This window comes from Pseudovirgaria hyperparasitica (assembly GCF_010093815.1).
Source record: "Pseudovirgaria hyperparasitica strain CBS 121739 unplaced genomic scaffold EJ05scaffold_8, whole genome shotgun sequence".
NCBI lineage: Eukaryota > Fungi > Ascomycota > Dothideomycetes > Acrospermales > Acrospermaceae > Pseudovirgaria > Pseudovirgaria hyperparasitica.
In genome coordinates, this window is record NW_022985556.1 from 1096154 (window position 1) to 1112915 (window position 16762).

General features: G+C 51.2%; 9 protein-coding genes across 9 annotated transcripts; 5 read left to right on the forward strand and 4 right to left on the reverse strand.

The window, feature by feature from the left end:
- Positions 1-366: 366 nt before the first annotated feature.
- EJ05DRAFT_500653 (uncharacterized protein) lies at positions 367-1403 on the forward strand (the record flags this gene model as incomplete). Its single annotated transcript, XM_033747026.1, has 5 exons — positions 367-595; positions 665-820; positions 883-998; positions 1057-1138; positions 1189-1403. 5 exons carry the CDS (start codon positions 367-369, stop codon positions 1401-1403), a joined length of 798 nt encoding a protein of 265 aa, XP_033600586.1.
- A 202-nt stretch (positions 1404-1605) lies between these two features.
- EJ05DRAFT_378671 (uncharacterized protein) lies at positions 1606-2514 on the reverse strand. The gene has a single exon (XM_033741207.1). The coding sequence runs from the start codon at positions 2453-2455 to the stop codon at positions 2027-2029; it is 429 nt and encodes a 142-aa protein (XP_033600587.1). The 5' UTR covers positions 2456-2514; the 3' UTR covers positions 1606-2026.
- A 146-nt stretch (positions 2515-2660) lies between these two features.
- On the forward strand, positions 2661-4905 carry EJ05DRAFT_476395 (uncharacterized protein). Its single transcript, XM_033744019.1, has 3 exons — positions 2661-3445; positions 3496-4451; positions 4517-4905. Exons 1-3 carry the CDS (start codon positions 3056-3058, stop codon positions 4725-4727), a joined length of 1557 nt encoding a protein of 518 aa, XP_033600588.1. The 5' UTR covers positions 2661-3055; the 3' UTR covers positions 4728-4905.
- A 372-nt stretch (positions 4906-5277) lies between these two features.
- Positions 5278-7087, forward strand: EJ05DRAFT_378712 (CMK1 Ca2+/calmodulin-dependent protein kinase). The gene is made up of 4 exons (XM_033741209.1): positions 5278-5688; positions 5862-5952; positions 6002-6332; positions 6407-7087. The coding sequence occupies exons 1-4, from the start codon at positions 5491-5493 to the stop codon at positions 6960-6962; spliced, it is 1176 nt and encodes a 391-aa protein (XP_033600589.1). The 5' UTR covers positions 5278-5490; the 3' UTR covers positions 6963-7087.
- On the reverse strand, positions 6890-9015 carry EJ05DRAFT_378785 (uncharacterized protein). The gene is made up of 2 exons (XM_033741210.1): positions 8435-9015; positions 6890-8382 (listed from the first exon to the last, which is right to left on the reverse strand). Exons 1-2 carry the CDS (start codon positions 8831-8833, stop codon positions 7213-7215), a joined length of 1569 nt encoding a protein of 522 aa, XP_033600590.1. The 5' UTR covers positions 8834-9015; the 3' UTR covers positions 6890-7212.
- A 489-nt stretch (positions 9016-9504) lies between these two features.
- EJ05DRAFT_493055 (mitochondrial carrier) lies at positions 9505-10909 on the forward strand (the record flags this gene model as incomplete). The annotated part of the gene is made up of 2 exons (XM_033746090.1): positions 9505-9613; positions 9750-10909. 2 exons carry the CDS (start codon positions 9505-9507, stop codon positions 10907-10909), a joined length of 1269 nt encoding a protein of 422 aa, XP_033600591.1.
- Positions 10910-11123: 214 nt separating this feature from the next.
- Positions 11124-12174, reverse strand: EJ05DRAFT_510967 (uncharacterized protein). Its single transcript, XM_033748214.1, has 2 exons — positions 11753-12174; positions 11124-11670 (listed from the first exon to the last, which is right to left on the reverse strand). The coding sequence occupies exons 1-2, from the start codon at positions 11928-11930 to the stop codon at positions 11192-11194; spliced, it is 657 nt and encodes a 218-aa protein (XP_033600592.1). The 5' UTR covers positions 11931-12174; the 3' UTR covers positions 11124-11191.
- A 684-nt stretch (positions 12175-12858) lies between these two features.
- Positions 12859-15889, forward strand: EJ05DRAFT_378902 (uncharacterized protein). Its single transcript, XM_033741211.1, has 5 exons — positions 12859-13520; positions 13578-14126; positions 14175-14856; positions 14907-15517; positions 15574-15889. Exons 1-5 carry the CDS (start codon positions 12951-12953, stop codon positions 15718-15720), a joined length of 2559 nt encoding a protein of 852 aa, XP_033600593.1. The 5' UTR covers positions 12859-12950; the 3' UTR covers positions 15721-15889.
- EJ05DRAFT_500661 (acyl-protein thioesterase 1) lies at positions 15805-16607 on the reverse strand (the record flags this gene model as incomplete). The annotated part of the gene is made up of 2 exons (XM_033747027.1): positions 15805-16427; positions 16487-16607. 2 exons carry the CDS (start codon positions 16605-16607, stop codon positions 15805-15807), a joined length of 744 nt encoding a protein of 247 aa, XP_033600594.1.
- Between the last annotated feature and the right edge of the window lie 155 nt (positions 16608-16762).

Here is a 16762-nt window from a genome sequence, read left to right on the forward strand (position 1 = left end):
CGCCCCAATGACGTCCTCGCAACAACGAATGGGGGCCGATTGAACAAACAACCACACAGGCCCAATTATAGAAATTAGACCCCTTGCATGCCGATCCGATCCATCGTGCAGATTTAGCTCAACGTAGAAGTATCTTCAGCCAACGAGAGCGCAAAGATATGCCAAGATGTGTTGGTTCGCATGTTTGGATGGTGGGTTGGAAAGAGGTTTATGGCCCCCCGAAACGCAATGACGTTTGACGTTTAATGTCTCGTAATAGTAGTGATCTTTGGAGATGGGAAGTCGGTGTTCGTAGTCGATATTCGTTGTACTACTCACTTCTCTGAGAGTGTGTCCGACTCTGAGTGCTCACAAGAACAATATACAATGGCATCTGACAAGATACACGACATAGAATCTGAGAGTCTCCTCCCCAGCTCGACAACCCAGTCTCCGAAGCACGCGCCACAATCACCAGCTGCCCGGATTCTCCTCTGGACGTCGTGCTCGCTAAACATCCTCTTCTTCGTTCTCAGCATCTTCGTCTTTGTACACTGGACCGGGAACAATCAAGCCATACAATCATCGTACGAGACGGGATTCAAATCAGATCTCGGTATGAGAATGCAGTCCATTTCACACAATCTGCTCTTACATACTGACTGATACACTTCATTCCAAAAAGACCCGGTCAAGTCTGAAGTCAGAGTAATCCAGACCACGTACACGGGCGGTGTAGAAGTCGACGAAGATGGGCACTTCTTCACGACCCACTCCGCAAATCAATACGTTGGCAAACCGAGTCCTGACATCGACATTGCGTGGAGCAAGCTGCTGAGAGGTATGTGTGACGACAGGACGATAGTGAAACGAAAAAAGCTATTACTCATGGGTCATTGAAAGGCTTGAACATCGACCTAGACCCTACATCTTCAAATCTGCAGGGGAGGACTTTCGCGTGGCCAGAGTCCGGCTTTGCGTTCACTGGTCTCGAGGTCTACCACTCTCTGCATTGTCTGGTATGTCCCCTGAGCCAATACAAAGCATATGTGCGTCGACTAATTCGGTACTATGCAGAACCGTCTCCGTCAAGCGCTGTACCCCGATTATTACGATATGTTTAGCAATCCGAATGATCCGGATCGAGAAGACCATATAGGTTCGTTTGCATGGCGCCACGCAATGAGCACGTAGACTGACGAGCATAAGGGCACTGCATCAATCACCTCCGCCTGGCGATCCAGTGTCACGCCGACCTCACGCCGATGGAGTGGAAACTAAGTGGCAATAAAGTCGTGCTTAATACAGCAACGCAGCATACGTGTAGGGACTTTGAGAAGATCGATGCTTGGGCGGTAGAGCGGAGGACGAGGTTTGAAGATATAGAAAGTGTGAAGAATGGTAGTCTCATTGTGGTGGATTGATAGCAGAGAATTGCGTATATGGTCCCGACGTGCATGGTAGAACGATATCGTGCTAGAACTTGGTGATAGGTCGCGTGCAACGATGGAATTGTAAAGCTGAGTAGGATCTCGACTCTTGAGCACCAACTTTTGGCTGTTCTAGGATGACTGCATCACTCGCTACTGATGTCGTCCAAGAATTCGTCATAGAGCCGATTAACCTTGAGTGCTCTATACGCGTTGTTTCGTAATTCCAAGAGCCATGTTCGATCTATGCGAGAACATGTTTTCCCCTTTGGCACTTCCTATGTTGAGCTCTGTATCCATTTCCTTATGTCTTTGGTGACTAGCAGGATATCTCCATAATAGATACCAGGAACGATTGGCAAGCCAAGAGTAGATGCAAAGCAATGCTGTCAACGCATCATAGGATGCCCTCAATTGGAGAGTATCGCAGCAAACTTGCTGAGACTTGATCCCGAAAGCGCAATGAGCTATTCGATGGTATTCTCGGCGACAGCAAGTCAGATACCACGAAAGCAATCCGCTTGCTCACAGCGGCCATCCAAGAAAACGTATTGATTCGGAGGCTACTTTGCCAATCGTGATGGTGTTTATCGTCTGTTTGAGAGTTCCCGCTGTTCTCACTTTCCCGTCACGCCAGTCGCCACCGCAACACTCCTCAACACACCCCTTAACCTCTCGACCTCTGCCTCGAGTTCTTGAATCTCCTCCTCTTGTTCCTCAATACTGCGTTCCATATCCGGCAAGCCCTTCACGCTGTGTCTCGCCTTCTGGATGCTCACTTTCAGCGCCGTCGCAGTTGCCGAGAGGTCTTGGATTTCTAGCGGCTGGCTCTCGTCATTGGTAGTGTCGCCGTCTAGTGTACCAGGCGCCGCGGCAGAGTGAGGAAGGAGGAGACGTGCGAGTAGAGCATGGAGTTCGGGGAGGATATCGAAGGTTCCGGGCTGTGGAAGCTGGGGAGGAGCTGTGATTGTGCCTGCTGCAGGTGGTTCGGTTGGATAGCGAGATTGAGTGGCGACGGCGGGTGTCGATGGTGACGAGGCTGACATGGTGACAGTCGTGAAGCACGTTGGGATGAGTGATAATAATAGTAGTAGTAATTGTAATAGGTGCAGAAAAGACGCGTTCAGAACTGGGGACGGAGGAGGGTTATGCCAAGAGCGGAGCGGATCCATGGTGGGGCGGTGTGAATGACCCTATAGCGATGGAGGATATGGATACTAATACTACCTCATATCTAGAGACCCGAGCATGCTTTTGTCGTATACAATCACAGTTATAGTACGTGTAGCTGAGGATATACCTCGCAGCCAATTACGCTTCTACGTATAAGAAATCCGAAACTCTTCTGTCTTTCTTGGTTATTGGAAGTGCAGAAATCACCCACGGCCAAGCTGAGCCATTTCAGGCTGACCTCGGGGACTGTCGGGGTCTTAGGTCTACCTATCGAGTGACGTGGGGCAGCGCCCGCCGCGTGTAAATTTCTGGTCGCATTCCACGACGCCCGCGCTGAAGCCAACTACCCCTCCAGACTTATCAACTCCGCTCCTAATTAATCACTTTACTCGCCCAGTCTACGCAAATACACTGCACATCTAACAGTCTTATTTGATCAGATAGCCTTTAGTTATAGCAGTACGCATCATACCATGGTCGACCAAAAGACCTGCCTCATCGTCATCGACGGTTGGGGCGTAGCATCCGAGACGTCTAGGAAGGATGGCGATGCTATTCTTGCTGCAGACACTCCCGTCATGGACGACTTTGCTAAAGAAGACTCCAAGTCTGCGTCGGGATACACAGAGCTTGACGCGTCCTCCACCGCCGTCGGACTTCCGAAAGGCCTCATGGGCAACAGTGAAGTCGGCCATCTAAACATTGGTGCTGGTCGCATCGTATGGCAAGATGTTGTCCGCATTGACCAGACCATCGAGGATGGCAAATTGAATCAAAACAAGCAGATCCTGAACTCCTTCAACAGAGCCAAGGATGGAAATGGTCGCCTACATCTTTGTGGTCTGGTGTCTGATGGTGGAGTGGTAAGCTGCACGCCATCTTTTAGACACGCCTATGGCTGACTCTTCTGTAGCACGCCAAATTGGACCACCTCGTCGCTCTCCTCAAAGTTGCCAACGAGATTGGCGTTCCAAAAGTCTTCATCCACTTCTTCGGCGATGGCCGCGACACCGATCCCTACTCCGGGTTAGGACACATGAAGGATCTAATCAAGCTTACCAAGGAGATAGGTACCGGAGAGATCGCGACAGTCGTTGGCCGTTACTACATCATGGATCGCGACCAGAGGTGGGATCGTGTAGAGATTGGCATGAAGGGCCTGGTGACAGGAGAAGGAGAAGAGACCGATGACCCGGTCAAAACCATGCAAGAGCGATACGATAAGAAAGAGTCAGATGAGTTTATGAAGCCCATCGTTGTTGGCGGAAAGGAGCGACGTATCCAGGATGACGACACCATCTTTTTCTTCAATTACCGATCCGATCGTGTCCGCGAAGTTACGCAACTGCTTGGTGGCTTCGACCGTTCACCAAAGCCAGACTTCCCGTATCCCAAAAACACGCACCTGACCACAATGACCCGCTACAACACTGCATTCGAATTCCCTATCGCGTTTCCTCCTCAGGTGATGGATAATGTCTTGGCTGAATGGCTAGCGAAGAAGGGCCTGAAACAGTGCCACATTGCTGAGACGGAGAAGTATGCTCACGTCACATTCTTCTTCAACGGCGGTATCGAGAAGCAATTCGAAAACGAGGATCGAGAGTTGATTCCTTCGCCGAAAGTAGCAACTTATGATTTGCAGCCGACCATGAGTGCAATGGCAGTTGCAGAGAAACTAAGCGAGCGAATTTCCGATGGCAAGTATGACTTCCTGATGAACAACTTTGCGCCACCAGATATGGTTGGTCATACTGGTGTGTACGAAGCTGCCATAAAGGCCTGCACAGAGACCGATAAAGGTATCGGTCATGTCCTCGAGACGTGCAAGAAGGAGGGCTACGTTCTGTTTGTGACAGCTGATCATGGGTAAGTAATTCGATGAGAAGGCCTGAGATGGGCCATGCCAATCTGAATGCTAACCTGATGAATAGCAACGCCGAAGAGATGCTCAACGAGGAGGGCAAACCCAAGACTTCTCACACGCTCAACAAGGTGCCCTTCGTGATGGCCAATGCGCCAGAAGGGTGGAGCCTTCAAAAGAAAGACGGTGTTCTCGGCGATGTTGCGCCCACGATTCTAGATGCAATGGGAATCGAGAAGCCAGATGATATGGATGGTAAGAGTTTGCTCGTGAAGGCATGATTGAAGATGATGTGATTGTAGTTTTGGCATGGCGGAAGGTGTTGCGGGTATAGAAAGAGCTGCTGTGAGCTACGTTGGTGTAGAAAATCCCGTGTTGATGATGATAGAAGCGGTTTGCTGTCGTGATAGACTCCCGAACTGAATATATACTCTGTTGAGTGTGATTCTTGGTGGAAATGCGTACGTGTATGTCTTTTGTTGGTGGCATAGGACAGGACCTGGAGTTATTAATGAGGGTGCTCATCCCCGCGCTAACCTTCCATTTCGAGCAGGGATCTTTGCAACACCAAAATCTGCCCCGCCAGATTGGCCCCGACAGCTGAAGGTGGAAATCATCGGCGGACCGCAGCGAGCTGCTTTTTTGTCGAAAACACCTGCTTCTCTTCCATATTAGCAGACCTTGGTTTAAGATACATTCTTTGCTGCTTCACCGGTCTTCTCGATAACAGCCTGTCCATATCTTGTATCCTTGCACATCATTTGTCCCGGCCGCATCCTTCGCTTTATCCAGCCTTGTCCTTGTCGCCTTGCGACTGTAATAGTGATAGCGGACTTTACAAATCAGCCTAGGCGTTCTGGTGTCTCGACATACAAGAACCTGGCGGACGGTATTCAGAATCTTTCCATACTATAGCTTTGCCTCGACGACTCGACTCGAAGACCCTTCGGTCTCCCCCTGAGACATCAGCAACTCTGTCGTCGTCGATACTGCTCCCAGACCAAATCCTTGGACAATTTCTCAGTCCACCGGCCCTCGAGAACAATGGCAGATACAGCACCCGCCAATGCGCAAGTGCCGCAACAACAGGCAGCTCAGATCCAGCCATGTAAATACAAGACTGGGAAGACGTTAGGTGCGGGCAGCTATTCAGTTGTCAAGGAATGCGTACACATCGATACGGGCAGATACTACGCTGCGAAGGTCATCAATAAACGGCTTATGGCGGGAAGAGAGCATATGGTGAGCACCGGTTGCCCCAGCACATAGAACAGCGTATAGCTGTGGTCTGAGGGGGAACAGCTTCATAAGATTCTCACAGAGAACGTCTCCATGCGGGATGGAACGTCCTGTCACCAGCAGTAGCGTGACCTAGGGATATAGCTGATAACATGACTGACATGATGCTCTGTCAGGTTCGAAACGAAATTGCAGTATTGAAGAAAGTCTCCATGGGTCACAGGAATATCCTGACCCTGGTAGACTATTTCGAGACCATGAATAACCGTGAGACCACCATACCACGCCATTGTATGTTCGCTTACGTTCTCTCCAGTGTATCTCGTCACCGATCTTGCCCTTGGAGGAGAACTCTTCGACCGTATCTGCCGAAAAGGAAGCTATTACGAGACCGACGCCGCAGACCTCGTCCGGGCAACCCTTTCCGCCGTCGCATATCTCCACGACCACGGTATCGTACATCGCGATCTAAAACCGGAGAACCTCCTCTTCCGCACCCCAGAAGACAATGCAGACCTTCTGATCGCCGACTTCGGCCTCTCGCGCATCATGGACGAGGAGCAGTTCCACGTTCTCACAACTACCTGCGGCACTCCAGGCTACATGGCCCCTGAAATCTTCAAGAAGACCGGGCACGGCAAGCCAGTGTAAGCCCCAACTTCCCTCTCTCCTCTTCCCCCCTTTTTTTCCACCATCAAGATTCTAACCCTAGTAACAACAGCGATATCTGGGCCATCGGCGTCATAACCTACTTTCTCCTCTGCGGCTACACGCCTTTCGACCGCGACTCCAACCTCGAAGAAATGCAAGCCATCCTCGTCGCAGACTACTCCTTCACCCCACTCGAATACTGGCGCGGCGTCTCAAACTCGGCCCGCGAATTCATAAAGCGCTGTCTCACCATCATCCCCTCGGAGCGCATGACCTCCCACGAGGCCCTCTCCCACCCCTGGATCGCCGACACCCCCGTCAAGGAAGGCGAGGACTTGCTCCCGACGGTCAAGAAGAACTTTAATGCGCGCCGCACGCTGCATGCTGCAATCGATACCATTCGTGCCATCAACCAGTTGCGAGCGGGTGGGGGCGCAGCGATGATTCATGATGGCGCGAGTGCGCGCGATCCGGCAAAGATTGTGGAGAACTCGAGACCTGTGGATGAGGATGTTATGGAGCTTGATAGCAGGGGCAATGGGCGGGGCCAGACTGAGGAGATGATTCGCGAGCAGGAGAGGCGGATTAGGGAGACACAGGCGGGTCTGTGGGGGCAGCGGAGGTGAGCTACAATGTACCAGGATGAGGCATTGTTTGCGATAGACGTGGGAAATGACGGCGCTTATGATGAATGAGCACATGAGTGAGCGATTCGGGGTCATTGCGGGCGGGCCAAGATTATTGCCACCAGATAAAGCCATTTCAGGATCCAGGCAGGGTGCGGGACGGCGGGCACGTAGACAGTCCGGTCATGTACCTTGACACAATGCACTATCATTTCGAAATCGCATTTGCCTAGGCATGTGTACATGTCATCTATAATCCCGTGCCAAAACTCCTCACCCGACTCCAGTAGTATGGCTTGTCATGCTTCAGCCCAAACTCCCCCCAGTCATCCGTCGTCTTGTTATAACTCCAATACCCCTGCCAATTCAATTTATTATTGCGCGCTCCCCGCCCGGCCGAGCCCAGCGAAAAGGCCATGCGGAACATGTACTTCGGCACGGATCCATCAGTCTCAATATGCAGCGTGCCCTCGGCCTCGCGCTCCTCTGCATGCTCAGCCTTCGCAAGCGCATCATCCGGCCCCGAAAGTCTCCACCGTCCAGCGAGCGCCTCCTTCATGACCGACTGGGGAAGATTGCCCTGGTGCTTTTGTTTCATGTTCTCTGGGATGAGATGGTGCACGACATCGGACGGTTCGGCGAGGGTGAGGAGACTGATGCAGGTGCCGTCGCGGAAGAAGCGGAGGTAGCGGAAGTAGGTCACGATGAGGACGGGGGTGTTCCAGGTTACTTGGCTGGGCGAGCTTGCGCCGGGGCGGGTGTAGTTTACGGTGCTGATGTAGACGCCGTTGAAGCGGATGCGTGGGCGCAGGCGGAACATGGCGCGGTAGGTTGGGTAAGTTGCTGGGACGAGGGTGAGTGGTGGGGCAGGGGATGGTTCTTCGGGTTTGTACAGCTCCTCATCTGCCTCCTGATCATCGTCGGACAATCCTAGGAGACGGTCCTCGTCGGCTAGTAGGGGCTCACCGTTGATGCGACAGGCCCAGGAATAGTGCATAGCCGCCATGCCGAACTCGTGGCCCAGTGCGACGCGTTTCCAGATGCGCTCTTCGGTGAGGACAAGATAAGCTAGTCTCTTGCAGACCTGTGCTGTGCGGACGAAGGATGCGACGTCGCGTACTGCTACATAGAGCAGGATTTCTGTGAGGAGTTCTTCGGGTAGATCTGCAATTGGGCATGGAGGAGCTGGAGATAGTTCTGTCGGCGGGACTTCGCCTTCAATCTTGAGGCTGGAGAAGTCGGAGAGAAGGTCGACAAGAGAGGAGGACAAGCCGGTCAAGTTGTCTGGTTTCACTGCAGAAGCTTTTTTGCTTGTAGTCTGTGACTGAGAGGCTGTCTGGGGAGCTGGTTTCGGCTTTGGGGGGAATGAGGAGACCGGGAAATGCTTCTGCTTGTATGATTCGTGGACGCGATCATCGAGCTATACGTATTAGCTTAAGTGTCTCTGGAGTATCTGAAGGCATGCGGTGTACCTTGAACGCTTTCCTGTATAGTGATACGCTGTCTCCCAATTTACCAATGGACTCTTTAGCTACAGCCTCCTCGTAGTGCTCTAGGGCCGAGCTTGGCTCTGTACTACGCGCTGCTGCTGCTGAACTGCTCTCCGACAACCGCAGACCAGTCTCACGCGGCTTGATATCATGAAAGCTGGATGGTTGGTATTTATCATCATCAGCCTCATGCTCTTGCCGCTGCTTGCCCGCATCTCTTGTCCGTGGCAGAGGTGCCTTCGCTGATCCCTCATACTGCGGTTTATAGGAGCCCGTAGAGGCCGTAGAGGCTTCTGCCTTGGGAGTTTTGCGAGCTTTCACTTCTTCGCGCCAGCGCTGGCGGAACGATTCGAGTTCGGCTTCAGTTTGATTTTGGTCCATTGCGTGAGGGGTGTGACGTCACGGTAGACGACTTGTCGGTACTCTACTATTCTTGAGATGATATCTTGAAGAACAGGAACTCCATAACGACAGGCGCAGGGGTTTGCGAATCGGAGGTCTAGGTTAATAAATAAGAAGGGAATGCTGCGAAGAGCGGTGCGATGTACCGATTCCTGCGCGATGGCGGTATCCTAATTCGGCCGCGTCGCTCGGCCTTAAGCTCGAAAGGCCGGCGCGCGACTCCCTCTTGCACATCAAAATAGCTTTAGCCATCTACATATATCCATGATATTTATGCGAAAACAGGCCAGCCTGTAGGTCTCTTTGTACTGTATGATGTAGATTACCAGAATCTTCCCCCCAATTAGAAGGTCGCAGATTTATGTAGCCAGCAGTGTACTTCGATGCTTGACAGAGAGCAGGGAAACTGACCAATCAGCGGGCAGTCTGGCGCTAAAAAGAACGCCGAACGGAGCGGTCCCATTTTTTGACACGCGCATCATACATTCCTCAGCGCATCGTCAGTCAATTCGCATCCCATACACCAGCTAAGACATCTGTAGTACTCGTCCATATACGTCGACGAGCTGCATTATGCCAGCTTCATGGCTCCTAATTCAATGCGACGCTCTGAGAAGATGACATCATCTCCTCCACACGAGAGCGATGCAATGACTGAAGGGACAGGCAAAGTGGCGCCCTCACCACCTATCGAAGATGTCTCGGTCACTCAGAAGATGTTATCAGCGACTGCTGGGAGTCTCTTGACTTCACTACTGGGTATGTTACATTTCCACCAGTTACGGCATCATCCTGCATCCCACCGCACCAACTTCTTGCCACTGCTATAGCTGTCTGAGCATCAGCATGCTCGTGGACTCGTTCATACACATTAAATGCTAACAAGCACTACTAGTAACCCCTCTTGATGTTGTTCGTGTCCGTCTACAATCGCAAACACACTCTCCCAGAATGACTGCGGTGCAAGGTCTGCCTACGCCTTCAGCAGTGCAATTCAATAATCTACCCTCAAACATAGGAATCTCGACCTGCTGTCGAGAAGTATTCTGGATGGGAAACAACGCTGAGTTCTGCGTAGCTGGACCGACAGTGGCCCCGAATACTCCTGGCGTCGCATGTGCCGCTGAGGAGGTGCGGTCGAAACACTTTACGAGCACCTTTGAGGGCTTGACGAAGATTGCTAGGAATGAGGGACCGACCACATTATGGCGCGGATTGTCACCAACTCTCGCAATGGCCATTCCTGCAAACGTTATATATTTTGCTGGATATGACTGGTTGCGAACATCACCACAGTCACCCATCAATCATCGTATACCGGACATGTACGCGCCTCTGGTTGCAGGGTCTACTGCTCGTATACTGGCAGCGATCGTGGTGAATCCTATCGAGATGTTCAGGACTCGGATGCAAGCTGCAACGCACGTCAAGACATCTGCTGGATACTTTCGCGAAACGATGCATAATATGAGGAGCATGGTCGCAAAAGAAGGCCCAACGAGTTTATGGAGAGGCCTTACTTTAACCCTATGGCGAGATGTGCCCTTCTCTGCATTCTATTGGTGGGGCTATGAAACTGGACGAAACGCTCTAACCGACATACGAGGGCGCGCTCAAGCAAAAGCCGACGGACGTGACTTTATCAGAGGCTCTGGCGACGCTAGAGTACGGCGGAGGAGCGAGTCCAGAGGGCACCAGAATCACAGCACCACACTTGTAGACAGTTTTATCGCTGGTGGCACTTCTGGTGCGATTGCTGCTTTCGTAACAACCCCTTTCGATGTCGGCAAGACACGTCAACAGGTTTACAAGCATTCAACTGAAGACGCATCAGCTGCGGCAAGTTCATCGGCATCGAAGTTTGTCCGACCCGAGGAGCGATCTATGCCACGATTTCTGCTGCACATATTCCAGGAACAGGGCCTCTCGGGCTTGTTCAGGGGCTGGGCGGCGAGATGTCTCAAGGTTGCGCCTGCGTGTGCGATCATGATAAGTAGCTACGAGGTTGGCAAGAAAATGGCCAACAAGGTCAACGAGCGTCGACACGACGACTGAGAGAGGGTCGTGGTGCGAAAGTCAGTACGATGGGCGAGTTTTGTCGTCGCTGAAAGATTTTTGACTGTGCGAAGCATAGGATACCCAGGTGTTTGGATAGTCTCCTCACTCAACCGCATGATGGTCGGCGTTGGATATTGTTCTCCCAGGTTCTTGCATTATAGAGAAAAGCCTGTCCTCGCGGCGTTGGAGTACATGATAATGTTGTGAAGATGTGAGATGACGTTCGTGTATATAAATTGCAGCAATGCTACTCCTTTTGGATCGGAACTTTCTCTAAGCCTAAGCCTTACCAAACCTCCTCAATGTAATATGATGCATCTCAGCCCCAACCACCAGTTCCGCGAACAAATCCGCATGCCTCGAGAACGCCGGATGTTTCTTGAATGCCTCATGCGCAGCAATGCCCGTCCATCCAATCAAGCTCACAAACCGTGCTCCTTTCCCGTCTGCTCCGAAACTCTCGTGCTCTGCCTCTTCGACCGCATGCCCACTGATCGACCCATAGTTTCCTTCGGCCTCGGCGAGCACGCTCAGCATTACGGCGAGGTTAGACTCGTAGAAGGGTGCTTGAGCGTGAGTGACATACATGCTGACGACCTCGACGACTGGTTTCGAGCAGAGGTCGTCGATAGAGAGGGGAAAGTGAACGTGGAACATGTAGACAGGGACGTCTTTCAGGTATGGACGTATAGTGTCTATAAGTGCTGGATAGTCAGATGTTTGCATGTATGTGTGGTGGTCCTCGATGGTTCTCCATTCTGGTGAGTGGAAGGGTCAGTGTATGTATGTATCATGTATGGCAGGAGCAAGGCTATTATGGTCCAAGATATATAGACGTACGGACTAGTAGTTGGAGGATGTCTGGGTGCTGGATTGTGTGGCCATAGTATAATGACTGGAGACCGGGTTGGGAGGAGATGGTCTTGAGGAATGTAGTGAAGACTGGTTCTGCTTCGCCTTCGTTTACGTTTGTTCTTGATTTGAGGGTGAAGTAGGCGATTTGGGTAGCTGGGGACATATTGTGGTTTGGGATGCAAACGATATGAGATTGTGCACGTTTAAAGTCTATATACAGCTGATGTTGAGTGAAGTTCGAGAACACTTGGTGATAGACTTATGGAAGTCCTTGTCACGTAGGAGCCGAGCATGGTAATGCTTGAGGTGAGATATTGGACTGGCTGAAGCATGCCTGCAGAGAATGCCACACATTACTGATGAAGTTGCTGCATAGCTACATGATAGCAGCCTAGAGCAGCTTTGTAGTATTTTGATCTAGACGGATCATAGACGACAGACTTCGAATGAATGCTATGTTTGTGGCTATAATAGCCCCTCGATCCTCTGATCTGTCAAGATGGCGCTAGAGAGGATCTAGGCAATCTGATTGGATGTAGACACTATTAGTCAGCGTTAGATTCCAGGTCATCCATCGCCCAACTCCGTTTGCGTTGTGTTGGCCCCCAATTCATCCGACGGAACAAGTCGTGCGTGTGCGCGACTAATAATAAATTTTTGTTGTTATTATCTTCTACTTCTGCTATTACAGTATTGAACTAGACAGCCCCTACTCCCTCCCTCGTGGCCATGACATTCCGTGGATATTGTTAATCGATTATTCACCAACCCCCTCCCTCCACTACTTTCATACTACGCTCAGTACAGCCTACACCGACGGTAGGGCTCTCGCATACATGGATGGCCTGGCCGTGCGTCAGCAAAGCAAGTCTCCATCCTCTCATATCCATCTCGACGTTGTGGACCCCCGACTGTCGGGATACGTGAGACAGAACACCACCGAACCGCTCTCCCCGTGTACTGGTCCTGGTCCCACTCCATTTCACTATTGCTGTCATTGACCAGACGTGTGCCGCAGACGCGCATAGTTCTGTCTCTGTCCATCTGCCTATTTGCCTATCTGCCTATCTGCCTAGTCACCTACCGGCGGCCTACGCACGTAAGGCGAAGCGCTGCCTACCCCGGACGTGCGTGCATCGGAGTTTAGGTTGCACGCATCTGCAACTGGCAGATCATTGGTGCCATGTTCGCAAACACAACAAATCATTCTTCGGGTGATGGAGATGGCCTTGCTGGACCGTCCGATCAACACTCTCCACCATTGTCGGCCGGCCAAACCGCTCACCAGCAGCGCATCCGCCGAAGAAACAGATTGATCACTTCCTGTCTTGAGTGCCGTCGACGGAAATTGAAATGCGACAAGACCAGCCCTTGCGCAAACTGTGTGAAATTCAACCGCGATTGTTTGTTCCTTGCTCCCGCACTCGATCATGCCTCACAAGCAAAGATTGCGGAGATCAAGGAGAAGATGGGAACGCTGGAGAGGACCTTGGAAGAGGACGTCGCCCGGAAACGAGCAATCAAGCGTGAGATGTCAACGGGCGACCATATTCCCGGCCAGGACCAAAGCAGTGATGAAGAGGGAACACCTCCCGAGGACGAGAAGGACCTTGAAATTAATACGCTCGCTCTCGATAATGTCGTCTACGGTGGTGAGCCAGACGATGACGTCCAGGATCTTGGCATCCTCATTGGCAAAATGAGAATCACTGACAGGGTTGGTGGTTATTTCAGACCAAAGATGTATGAAGAGGTGCGTGCTCAGGCTTCTCTTCGAATCATTGCTGTACATGCACTTACGCGCGTATAGATGGCTGACACCTTGAGACGCCTCACTGGAATCGATACCGAGGAAGTGCCACCAGCAATGCGTGATACCTCTGGCAGTCTGGTCGCCAGTGAATATGTCCCTCCAAACTCTAGCTTCTTTTTCGCACCGCCTATTCCTAGACAGCAGCCTCTATCAGGCCAAAGGTCTACGGGCGCTTTTGGTTCGATCCCTATCATGCAGTATCTACCGCAGAGGGCTATGGCAGACAAGTTAATGTACCAGTATTGGCTCGCTGTGCATCCGCTGTGCCGAATTGTCCACAGGCCCTCCTTCGAGAGACAGTACGACATGTTTTGGCGGAACATGCACATTGGAATAGCGTCAAGGAATTCTTTCATGGCTCTACTATTTTCTCTACTCTTCTCTGCTGTAGTCAGCATGCCTGAGGATTCTGTCTACGAGACCTACACGGTAGAGAAGCAGCAACTTGTGGAGAACTTTAGAGAAGGAACTGAACTCGCGCTGTCTCAGGCAAATTTCTTAAGGAGTACACAGTTGGAAACTCTTCAAGCCTTCACTGCCTATATGGTAGGTTCATATCACTACCTAGTGTACCAACACTAACGCAAATTGTAGATCCCCCTGTGCAGAAGTGCAATCTCACGTGGTCATGCTGCGTTGACAGGGACTGCCATTCGTCTCGCCGAATGTATGGGTCTTCATCGTGACGGCTCAAATTTTGGAATTTCCCCAGTCGAGACGCATGTCCGGAGACTCGTGTGGTTTCAACTGTGCGCCTTGGACCTTCGAACGTGCGAGGCTTGCGGGCCCCGACCACAGATCCGCATGGACGACTACGATACGAAGTTCCCCCTGAACGTAGACGATGCGGATCTGGAATCTGCCACACCACCAGTAAAGGATTCTAACATGTTCACGGACGTTACATTGTCCCGCATTCGATTCGAATGCAACGAGATCCATCGTATGTTGTGGTTTGAACGGCCGAAAATAGGCAAAGGAAAAGTAACAATTACTTCTCTATTGGGTAAGTGTGAGAGGTTCAAACAGGCTATGGAGAAGAAGTACTATTCCATGCTGAACCTCCATCTTCCCTTGCATTTCATGACACTGCAAGTCTACAAAATTCTGTCATTACGCCTACATGCTATGCTACTACATCGGTACGCAAGTAATGCCCAACGCGTAATGCCTGATAGATTGCGGAATATCATGATGAGCTCTGTCACACTGCTGATGGAACATGCAATTACCATTGAGACAAATCCTGCTCTCACCCCTTGGTCATGGTTGAGTGGTTAGTATATGTTCTCTACGAAGGACTTCACAGGCTAATCAAAGTAACAGGCGCTATGCAGCAGTGGCACGTTGCTCTACTTATGATGGGCGAGCTGTACGCGAAGCCTCCACCAAAAGCAGAAGAGGAACGTATCTGGAAGTCACTAGACTATGCTTTCGAGTTGCCACCCCATCTAACGCCAATCGACAAGGTCAAGGTGGTACTAGGCGATCTTCGTGGGAAGAGTGAGGTGTATCAGCGCTTGCACCGGATACATATGCCGAAAATCCGTACTGAGCGGGAGTCTGAATACGTCAAGAAGATGGGCGAGAATGATCCGATTCGGCCATCAGTATCCCCGCCACCTGCCATAGTAGGCATGGCGACACCGACCTTGAATCGACCGGCCAGTGCGGGATATCATAATCAAATACCTACGACAAGTGCAGGGATGAGCCTTGGAAATGCGACAGGAGCAATTGCCCCTACGGACTTTCAATCTAATAATATGCATGGCTTTGGCGAGTCTTTTTATGCCCCACACACAGCACTGTCTCAACAGCCACACCTAGCAGGTATCATGAATTCCCCTCCAGGCTCAGATGGTAGCGCAAATCTTCCTGGACAAGTTATCAGTGGAGGCAGTCCTGGTGGTGAGGTGGTGATTGATATTGATTGGGTGAGTTACAACCATGGATAGACCCTCAACACGGCCCAATGCTAACGCGAACTTAGAATGAATGGGATAAATTATTCCCGCAAGCACAAAATGCTGATCCAAACAATATTAACATTCCGCCTTTCTCTTTTCCCGAGTCCATGGGTGGCAACCTGAGCTGGCAATACCCACCAGGACAATATCCACCACAACAAGGATTCTGAGCTCAAGGCATGAATGGTCGCCAGTATTATGATGTGATATATGATAAAGTTCTAAGCACCTTCCTCGAAAAGGCAGGTTCCGGTTTACTCTAACGGTGGTACTACCTTCTCCAGCCATGTGCAAAGATCTCTCAGCTCCCGTGCGTTCGCAGTATGAGCCAGATCCTCATATTCATGCACCTCTACTGCGTCGTCTTTGAAGCCAAATTCCTTAAATTTGTCGATACATAGGGTCAGAAACCTCCTCGGCACAGCAAAGTCCTTCTGTCCGCGAACCAGAAACACCGGCACATGGCCGACCTCAGACGGCAGATCATTTTCGCTCCGGAGCGCCTGCATGCGATTGATCAAGGGAAAATAGCCGCTAAGACACACGAGGCCAGCGAGTTTGTCGGCATATTTGCGCGACGTGAGGCCTGTCAGCAGCGCCATTGCACATCCCTGGCTGAAGCCGGCCAACACAATGCGGTTAGGTGGAACACCTCTCGAGGTGAGGCCGTCGATTAAGCTTTCGATGTACTTCATGGACAGAAGCATGCCGTCTTCGTCCTCGTCTTCCTCGAGTTCAGGGCGGGAAGGTGCGGTCGCAAGCAGGCGGACTTGCCGATACCAGGCCTTTTGCATGGCGTCACGGTTCTCTGTCGCCTCTGGGAATATCCATTGCATATACGGGAGTTTGTTGCCTCCCTGGAATTGGTCGGCTATATCTGAATTCTGTTAGTACGAAAGGCCCTGATGCTCTCCTCTTGTCAGCACAGGTACATACTTTCCCACCCAGCAGCATCATCACCCAGACCATGCATGAATATGATGGCTGCGCCATGAGAAGGGTTCTGGGGTGGTGAGACGGCAGGCTTGATGATTGGGGGCTCGCGCTCAGAGGTCATGTTGGTATTTAGGGGCTATCTATGAGGTTGGGTACGATTTATGTAGATACGACTGAAGATAAGCACAGAAAATCCAAATTCATATATTCAAGTCTGGAATGATATAGAGCATCTTCACCTACTTTAGGTTACCTAAGTACTATGACGTTGTGGTT

Bases quoted from the DNA above. Each gene is read 5' to 3' on its own strand.
- EJ05DRAFT_378671 (XM_033741207.1), bottom strand. From the start codon at position 2,455: ATGTCAGCCTCGTCACCATCGACACCCGCCGTCGCCACTCAATCTCGC.
- EJ05DRAFT_476395 (XM_033744019.1), top strand. From the start codon at position 3,056: ATGGTCGACCAAAAGACCTGCCTCATCGTCATCGACGGTTGGGGCGTA. The intron at 3,446-3,495 runs GTAAGCTGCACG...ACTCTTCTGTAG, and splicing joins TGGTGTCTGATGGTGGAGTG to CACGCCAAATTGGACCACCT. The intron at 4,452-4,516 runs GTAAGTAATTCG...CCTGATGAATAG, and splicing joins TTTGTGACAGCTGATCATGG to CAACGCCGAAGAGATGCTCA.
- EJ05DRAFT_378712 (XM_033741209.1), top strand. From the start codon at position 5,491: ATGGCAGATACAGCACCCGCCAATGCGCAAGTGCCGCAACAACAGGCA. The intron at 5,689-5,861 runs GTGAGCACCGGT...ATGCTCTGTCAG, and splicing joins TGGCGGGAAGAGAGCATATG to GTTCGAAACGAAATTGCAGT. The intron at 5,953-6,001 runs GTGAGACCACCA...CGTTCTCTCCAG, and splicing joins TTTCGAGACCATGAATAACC to TGTATCTCGTCACCGATCTT.
- EJ05DRAFT_378785 (XM_033741210.1), bottom strand. From the start codon at position 8,833: ATGGACCAAAATCAAACTGAAGCCGAACTCGAATCGTTCCGCCAGCGC. The intron at 8,383-8,434 runs GTACACCGCATG...TAATACGTATAG, and splicing joins TATACAGGAAAGCGTTCAAG to CTCGATGATCGCGTCCACGA.
- EJ05DRAFT_510967 (XM_033748214.1), bottom strand. From the start codon at position 11,930: ATGTCCCCAGCTACCCAAATCGCCTACTTCACCCTCAAATCAAGAACA. The intron at 11,671-11,752 runs GTACGTCTATAT...TCCACTCACCAG, and splicing joins CATCCTCCAACTACTAGTCC to AATGGAGAACCATCGAGGAC.
- EJ05DRAFT_378902 (XM_033741211.1), top strand. From the start codon at position 12,951: ATGTTCGCAAACACAACAAATCATTCTTCGGGTGATGGAGATGGCCTT. The intron at 14,127-14,174 runs GTAGGTTCATAT...CGCAAATTGTAG, and splicing joins AAGCCTTCACTGCCTATATG to ATCCCCCTGTGCAGAAGTGC. The intron at 14,857-14,906 runs GTTAGTATATGT...TCAAAGTAACAG, and splicing joins CCCTTGGTCATGGTTGAGTG to GCGCTATGCAGCAGTGGCAC.